This window comes from Microtus ochrogaster, unplaced genomic scaffold (genome assembly GCF_000317375.1).
Source record: "Microtus ochrogaster isolate Prairie Vole_2 unplaced genomic scaffold, MicOch1.0 UNK7, whole genome shotgun sequence".
NCBI lineage: Eukaryota > Metazoa > Chordata > Mammalia > Rodentia > Cricetidae > Microtus > Microtus ochrogaster.
Genome location: NW_004949105.1, coordinates 5,287,992 through 5,296,907, shown reverse-complemented (window position 1 = coordinate 5,296,907; position 8,916 = coordinate 5,287,992). Strand labels below are relative to the sequence as shown.

At 50.0% G+C, this 8,916-nt stretch overlaps 1 protein-coding gene across 9 annotated transcripts in view; it reads left to right on the top strand.

Moving 5' to 3' along the window:
- The window catches only part of Mcf2l (MCF.2 cell line derived transforming sequence like), a 99,065-nt gene that overhangs the window by 3,499 nt on the left and 86,650 nt on the right, over positions 1–8,916 (top strand). For 2 of the 9 annotated variants that reach the window (XM_013353435.2, XM_013353429.2), the window contains exon 1: positions 7,841–8,167. The exons of 5 other annotated variants lie outside the window; for them this stretch is intronic. In XM_013353435.2, coding sequence (XP_013208889.1) covers positions 8,077–8,167 — 91 coding nt within the window. In that variant the 5' untranslated portion in view covers positions 7,841–8,076. Of the gene's footprint in view, positions 1–7,840; positions 8,168–8,916 lie in introns of those variants that run through there. 2 more of the 9 variants (XM_013353431.2, XM_013353428.2) reach the window with 1 other exon arrangement.

The following is an 8,916-nucleotide window of genomic DNA, read 5'->3' as shown; positions in this document are numbered from 1 at the left end:
TAGATGATAGACAGACAGGTGATAGGTTAGTGAATAGATGTGTGAGTGCCATGATAAGACAATGGGTAGGTAGCTGGGTATGTAGATGCACGTGTGGATGACAGTGAGGGAAGGAATGCATAGATCTGTGAATGGATGATTGTGTAGAAGGACAGATGGATGGATGGATGATGAACAGATGGAAGGGTGGATCAGAGGACAGATTGCTGCATAAGTGGATAGTCGGGTAGGTAAGTGGATGGATGGATATCAAGGCTAGCTGGGTAGATGAAATTACAAGCAAAACAGCACAATGGAAGCCATGTAACGTTTTAATACAATCCAAGTTTCAATGCCAGAAACAGAACATCCAGCTACTTATGTGTTGAAGAGACAAGTTGTTGGCTTAACTCAGAACATGGATGAGGGGATGTTGATGAGCCTTTCTGACTCCACTGCTCAGAGGTTGCCTATGGTGTCCACTGTAAAAGAAGTTTCTGTCCTACCTGGTCCCACAGTCGTTCAGTCCCAAAGAAACACACAAAGACTTATATTAATTATAAACTGTTTGGCTTATTAGTTCAGGTTTCTTACTAACTAGCTCTTACAACTTAAATTAACCCATAATTCTTGTCTGTATTTAGCCATGTGGCTTGGTACCTTTTCTCAGTTAGGCATTCTCATCTTGCTTCTTCTGTCTCTGCCTTTTTGCAGAGTTCTCTTAGTCTGGTTGCCCGCCTATACTTCCTTCCTAGCTGCTGGCCAATCAGTGTTTTATTAAACTAATACGAGTGACAAATCTTTACAGTGTACAAGAGCACTACCCCATAGCAGTCCTCTGGACCCAGACATTTGCTTTCCCTCCTCCTCTGTACTGTTATCTATATCAAACTCATCACAGTCTAAGACCTGATGCTCAGCTTCCAGCTGCCAATTCAACTATTTTGAAGTGTTTGTTTGACCCAGTGCCATCAACATAATGGCTTCCAAGGTGTGTGTATCTGTCTGTCTGTGTGTATGTGTGTCTGTGTGCTTGTTTGCCTGCCTGCCTGCCTGTTTTGCTCCTCTGGAGAACCCCACATCCATGATGGTGTTTTCTGACTACATGCTGGGGAAGTGGGACTTAATGGCCATTTCTGTTGCTCCTGTTTGGTGAAGGCTGAAGTGGGAGGCATTGTGTGACTGACCTAATAGTAGATATTTCTTGGCAGATGTTGGATCAGGCTGCGCACCCAGATATGAGCAGAGTGGCGTGTGAAGAAGATGGCAGGCTACATGTTCCTCTGTAGTGTGTGGTACCTACTCTTGCGGGAGTCTCTGTAGCGGGTATTTACCTCCTGTGTTCTTACTAGAGAAACTTCTCAGTTATACAGCTGTCAATTGTGATCAGCTTGATGGGGCTCCTTAGCCTGATTCTGCCTCTATGGACAGTTGGGCCCTAGCTGTGTTAACGTCTTGGTCTGCCCTTGTCTCTCTGCCTCTGTTCTAGTCTGCTTGCCCAGTGTCTTTTCTCCCCTGGCACTTGTCTTCTTCCTTAAGAACTCCTTTTCTTATTCTGGCAGTCCAGGCCCAAGCCCTCTCCCCCTGTGGCAAGTCTTTCCCTGGCTGTTCCGTGTGTAGCCATGTGTTGTCACTTACCGCTCTCCCGGGTCACGTGACCAATGCCTGCAATTTTCCCTTGGCATTGTCAGAGCTGAAGCCAGCATGGCTGGCCATTGCCTGAGTCCCACCATCCTCAGAGGAAGCCTAGCCAACCCTCAGGAAGGGCTTCTTTCTTTCCAGTTATCGGGGATGCCTGTTGCTCCATGCCCTACCTCAAGGAGAGCTGTATTCCCCGGAGCTGTAGCATGTGCACGGATGCCTGGAGGAGGATGCTCACATGCTCACGTTCCTGCCAAGACGCTGCCTGCCCACTTGCTGAAGGGGCAACGTTACAGGGCTGTAGTAGAGAGAGACACAGCTTTGCTGGTGACATCAGCACCTCTGCAGAGTCACCTCAGCTACAGCAGCTGTGTGACAGACTTCTGCTGAGCTCATTCTGCTCCCAAGGGGTCCCAGATGTCTGAAGTCTAGGGAGGGAGACAGTAGCACCCACACAGGCGCACATGTGTGGAGTGCGAGTTACTTAATGGGCTTTTCAGGGAGTTGGTGTGTTGGGTTCTGCAGATGGAACACACAGGGAAGCAAAATGCACCATCTCCTTGGGTTGTCTTAGATCCCAAGGGTGAGCATCGTATTCCCAAGAGATCAATGTCTTCCCAGATCTATGAATTAGAAAGCCAAGACTAGAGTCCAGATCTGGTTTCCTGATAGTTCAGAGGTTTAGGCTGTGCCACTGTGAGGGGGGTGAGCAAGCCTTCAGCTAGGGTACCAGGAAACTGTTACATGAACTTTTCTTGGGAGATGCAAATAAATATGTACTACCCTCAGATAAACACCAACAACAGACCAAAGTACCATTCCATCCAGGTCCAACCCGTGATTATGTTAAAGAGCATGAGAGGGAATTATAGGAGCGTGTGTGACCCCACAGCAGCCACATCACTGGAAAGTTCCATTCCAGAATGGCCAGCTTCCCTCCTAGTTGCGTCGATGGAGTACTCCCTTGTGTTTACCTCCATCCCCTGACGGCACGGCCACATTCAGTTAGGGCAGAATCACAGGTGGCCGAGAGCCGCAAGGGAGAGTTGCGTTCTCAGATGAGGACTCATAGACTTTCTCCATACCCTGCTTCTGTGAGGGAAGCTATCACCAGGCCTGGACTGGAGGGTGTCTCGTGGACAGCGCAGCTGTGGATGATCATCACCAGGCCTGGTCTGGAGGTTGTCTCGTGGACAGCACAGCTGGGATGAAGATGATTATTTTGCTAAGAGGATAATACTCTGTAACATGGGGCTATGTTTCTAACCCTGACCAATCCTGGAATTCCTGGCAGTCGAAGGGCCTGAGTAGAATTTCTGGAAAACCAAGGGTATTTTATCAGCATTGCCTGTTCTCTCTCTCTCTCTCTCTCTCTCTCTCTCTCTCTCTCTCTCTCTCTCTCTCTCTCTCTCTCTCTCTCTCTCTCTCTCTCTCTCTCTCCTCCCCCCTCTCCCCAGGCACCACTTACCTTGTTTTTTGAGGCAGGTTATCTCACATTGTCCTAGGGGACTTGACTAGGCTGGCTGGACATGAGCCCCAGGGACCCGCCTACCTCTGCCACGTTTGCTCTACTGCATCAGCTTTGTCCTGTGGGTTTGGGGTATGAACTCAAGTCTTCATGCTTGCACAGCAAGCTCTTTACCAACTGAGCCGTGGTCCCATCCTTGGTGTTGGCTGTTTGCCCTTAGGGTTCGGGATAGTTTCAGGTGGAATGGTCTTTCCAACTGTCTGAATAATTACTCTATGACCCAGAAGAGCCATCATGCTTGGCTTGAGGTGACTCTGAATGCCACAGGCCCAGCAATGTAAAAGGATTCCTTGTCTAGTTCTCTTCTTGAGGGTTGTGGTTTTCCTGGCCCACTTTAGAGAACAGACCCAAGGGAAACACAGGTCACAGGGAGGTGTTCTGGTTGGCCAAGGCAGCTCCGTCTCTGCTCCATGGAACAACGTTTTCTACAACATCTGTCCATCTGTCTGTCCACCCATTCCTAGAAACCACTTGCTTGTTATGCACTGATATAAGTCAGGCCACTCTACCTGTAGGTCATGTAAAAAATACATGGCCTGTGGGGCTGGGGAGATGCTTCAGTGGGAAACAGCACTTGCTGTGGAGCAAGGGGGCCTGGGTTCAAATCCTCAGCACCTACATAAAAGCCAGATGTGTCCGTGAGTTCCTTTAACTGCTGCGCCACAAGGTGGAGACTCGACCATCCCAGGAGCTCACTGGTCATCCAGTCTAGCTGAAGCGGTGACCTGCAGTTTCAGGAGACCCTTGCAGAGCAGTAAGGTAGAGGATGACAGAGGACATCCTCCTCTCACCTCACATGGCGACAAGAAAACATACCAAGTGTAATAGATAAAGACAATCCACACTAACTGCTACTACTGTTGTGTCACGGACCAGAAGTGTGAGGACATAGGTAGCAACATTTCAGGGCAGAAGACAAAGACTGAAATATCTTTTAAAATTCTTATTATTGTTGTTTTATTTTACAATGGGTGTTTTTGCCCGTGTGTGTGTGTGTGTGTGTGTGTGTGTGTGTGTGTGTGTGTGCATGTGCATATGCGCGTGTGTGCCTGAGGAGGACAGGAAAAGGTGCACATGATCTCCTGGCACTGGAGTCACTTACAGTTGTGTGCTGTTACATGTGAGCTGTGATTCAAACCCAGAGCTTGACCACTCAGCCATCTCTCCAGTCCTAGCCTGAAATATCTTAAATGTAATATCTTGTAATGGAGAATGTGAAAAGTAAATATGAAAGTTAAGTAATGAAATCCTTAAGCTGCCCTCTTAATTCACAAAGAATAAGGGTATATGTAAAGACCCCCAGTGACTAGTGTTGCCACAGCCATACCAATTCCTGTATGTACTGTCCTTCTAACCTATGGTGGTGACATGAGGCCGACCTCCTAACCACCCAGAACTGGGAGCATGAGATCACGTGGCTCTGTGTTCCCGGGCTGCAGCTGTTTGTTAGGCGGATCGTCGGGCTGTTGGTGGCTGACGCCGTGCTGAGGCCTCAAGGGCCAATTGGATACTGGGTATCCATATAGGAAGCCTTCCTTCATGTTAAAAATGGATTCTAAATGTTCCTTGACTGTTGTTGTAGAAGGGCTACCTCCCTGAAGCAGGACTATGCACGCTGAGCTCTGGGATCTTCTAGAGATGAAGGAACGCATCTTCCTGTCCCACACATAGAAGCAGTGAAGGTGGGAATTGGGGAGCGGATGTTGATGTGGGAGAGGTGAGGCTAATATGTAACCTAGAGGTGAATCCAGCTACAAGGGACGACACGGGATTCTATGTAAACATGATGTCACCGTAAGGGACATAAGTAAGCATCATAGGCTTTGGCATCTTTGGGGTCCTTAAGTCCCGTTTCTTGGGATACCCAGGGATGGTTGTGTACTATGTCACAGATACTTCAAAGGGGAGGCTAAAAGATGCTCTAGGCATTGCAGACAGGACGATTCGTGTTTGGGTTTGAAGAAATCCTGCACACCTTGCCTGGGATGGCTAATTGCTCTTTCCTTTCTATGAGCAGAGCAGCCAAATGCTGGCCCTACTGCACCCCATGGCTGTGGACCATCTGGGCTGCCGTGGCCCCCAGAAGATGATAGCTTTATGGCTGATCTCACCAGGGGCACCCTATGGTAGGAGTTTCCAGGGCCTCTGGCACAGAGGACTTGGCCTGGAGTTCAACACACAACTCTCTAAAGAGACCGTAAAGTAAGGGTTTCTGTTCTCCTCAAAGGGGCCTCTGTCCTCACCCAAACCCCAAGAGATTCACAAATGTTAGAAGGAAATCAAATATCTGGGAGGAGTCGTTCAAGAAGGTTTGAAGCAGTCAGTTGGGAGCACAAACCCGCCAATTGTTTTTTGTAAGTCACAGAGATTTGATGGCTCTTGTGTATCTAAATTGGCTTTTCAGCAAATGCCCTGGGTTTTCCTTCACTCCCTGTTAAAGAAATAAGGTCGCTTCCCAAAGCATAAAATCCAGTTTCTCAACTTCAGAGGCAAGCCACAGAGTGTACTGTTTAACCCACTGAGGGAGAGAAGCAGTGTTAAGTTTCATTAATATTATTGTTGACAGGATATTATTCTAGGTGGGAACCAGTGCCCCAGATAGGACTTCATCCTGTAAGGATGCTTGATCTTCCAGGATCTGTCTGTTTTGCTGTGCTGGTCATTCATTGGACCTGACTTCACACACAATAGGCAAGCACTGAACCCATAGCTGCACCCAGCCCCTGTGTGTGTGTGTGTGTGTGTGTGTGTGTGTGTGTGTGTGTGTGTGTAGAGGTCAGAGGGCAACCTCAGGGGGTCCACTGTTTCTGTTGTTTTTTTGTGACAAGGTCTCTCACTGGGACCTAATTGGCTGATGCTGGCTGGCAATGGGCCCAGGCCCCACCTGTCGCCACCTCCTAGCCCTGTCTTTCTTAGTGCTGAGGTTACAAGCTGTACTCCAGTGTCCCAGTGTCACGGGCCGTGTCATGCAAGAGAAGAAGAAATGAGGGAATGAACAGGTTGTGGACAAAGACCATAGCCCAGCCCAGGTTCTTCTTTTGAGACCGAGTTTCTCTGTGTAGGCCTGGCTGTCCTGGAACTCGGAACTCCCTCTGTAGACCAGGCTAGTCTGTAGACCAGGCTAGTTTCACACTCTAGAACTCTGCCAAGTGCTGGTATTAAAGGCGCACACCACCACACTCAGCTCAAGACAAGCTCTTGAAAACAGGATTAGTGGCGTTTTAAAAACATGTGCGAAGACAGACTTGAGCCAGCCACACTTGACGGGAAACTGCAGGCTGTAGCCTACTCAGCCATCAGAGCCTCGGGTCCAAAGTGTGTTCCGTATGGCTCTCAACACTTGCCTCAGCAAAGGAGGCAGAGAAGTATCAGGGCTGGTCCCAGGCCTGCAATCACACCAAACCACTGTTGGTGGTTTCTTTGGGATCAGAAATGCCTTCCTCACTGTGGGGATTCTGGGTGAGGACCAGTGTCTGCCTGGACGAGGGCAGATGTGAGGCCCAGGCCCAGGGAGGCTGGCTGAGCCTTTCTTCCTGGTTGGGTAGTGCTTTTCTTGGCTTCTGTGTGCCCGTGGTGTGGAAGTCACATCTTAAGTTTCACTGTGGCCTGTGATGCAGCAGGTGGCCTCGTCTGTGGGATACAAAGGCAGCCTTGGGATTGGGCACACAAGCTCCTCGGCTGCGCTCATCTGTCATACTCAGAAGTGTAGTCCAGCAAGAGACCTCTCTGGATAGAAGCACCACCATACTGACAGTGAGCACTTCAGTGATCTTCTCACAGGTTACTGCATCTGCCCCTTCTCCCCTGGATCCCAGAGGGAGGATGGGTGATGAGCAGGTCATTGTGCATCCAACCCTGAATGTGCTCTCAAAAAACAGAAGCCAAATAAGCACCACCCAACCACAGATGAGGCAGTGTCCCTCAAGTGGGCTTTTGGGGGCCAGAGGGGCATGGCGCAGGTCTCTTGGACACTCACCTGACTCAAACCCTTTCCACTCTCTCCTAAGCTTAGATGGATAATGATATCAAAGATGTCAATGAACACAATCGTTTGGCATGCTTGTGTTATCATGGTTAAAACAGGGCCCAAATGAAGTGCCTGGCATATCAGACATGAGAATCTGAAGCCCCAGGATGTGCAGGGCACATGGAGCCAGAGGGTGGCCCCCAATTTAAGAGTCCCTGGAAAGCCCTGTTATTGTCCCCTCACTTTCCCTCAGAAGCATCTGTGGGCACCAGGGCAGAGGTCAATAGCCGCTGGCTTGGGAGGCTCCGTGTGTCTCATGGAAAGTGTCCCTGCCAAGCTAGGCGCCTCACCGTTTCCTCTGCAGAGGGCTGGACAGCAGACTGGGAAACTTCCCGATTTATTTCAGAACTCCAGTAGCCAGTCCCTCCCTTCCTCCTGGTTTGTAGTTGTTTGTTTGAACTTGAGACTTCCTGCAGCCTGGAAGGTGCTTCTGGCCTGAGTAGCTCCCTGGCATTTGCAGCTCTGTCCAGACAGCCCCTGTGTGAGGAAGGAAGCCACCAGACCTCACGCACAGATGGGCGGGCTCAGCCTTTCCCACTTGGTCTCCAGCGGCCGCGGCATCGCGGCATTCTCCTGCACCATCCGAGAGAAGAGCGGCAGGTGCGCAGCCTCTGGCCACTGCAAGAGGACATTCTGGGGCTTGGGGCTGAGGGGTAGCCCGGGAGCCCAGGAGACCATTTGACCCCATTGTTTCTCATGACTTGGTGAAACCCAAGGTCACCTGGGACGCCAATACCTAGGTGTGCACTGCAGGTCGCTGGTCCCTCCACAGTTTCTGACTGTCCTAGAGAAGACCTGTCGGCGTTGGGAACCTCAGGGCTCTTTAGGCTGACGTGTGACCTGGTCCTGAAGATCACTGGGCCTCTGCTTCACAGAGATTCAACCTCAGGAGGGCAACTCAATGGCAGAAAAGGGTGCATCTCGGGGGGCTTCACGGCGGTTCTGGTCACTGCTAAGGAAGCGTCGGGGAGCATCAGGGCGCTATAAGCCAGGTGAGTCGGGAGAAATGAATGGTACCTCTGTGAGGACTCAGGACAAGGTCCCTCTAGGCAGGTGCTTTCTTGTGGTGGTTCAACATTTCAAAATATTGAGAACCGTGTTAAGGACCCTTAAAAACATCTGATGGCTTAAAATGAAGGCAGTCTGGGTGCGTTTGTCGCATTTCTGATCTTTTCTCTTCTGATCTGAGGACCTGGCTCAGAAGTTGTCGTGGTGTTGTATTCCACCCCACCCCACCCCAGTCAGTTTCTCTTTAGAGCAGAACACTTGCTCAGCCAATTTAAATTCTCAGAGTAATGGTTTACAAATTAGCATCCTGAAAAGTGGGGAAGTTCCAGTCACTGTAGCTAGAGAAGTGCCTTGGGGCTAATTTCTGGTCCTGGCACAGAACACAGCACTCTGCCTCCAGGAGCCTGGGAATTGGGAGCAGCAGAGGCTTCTGACCTCAGGCTAATGTAGCATCTTTAGGTTATGGGGTAGACAGGTAGTCGGACCAGCGCCTCCTTGTGTCCACCTTAGGTTTGCCTCCTCAAGGTGGTTTGAAGATATTTAAGTCCTACAAGCTTGGAGAAGAAACTGACCCTGACTGCAAGGGGGGCAACCATTTGGGGATTCATGAACTAAACCTCCTCTCCTCCACTCCAGGATGCAGCGTGTGGTCTACCAGCCACCCCCTTAGAAGCACTGGAGGGTCCTCTCTAGTTGATACTTAACCACCATCCACTGGAGAGAGCGCAGTGGC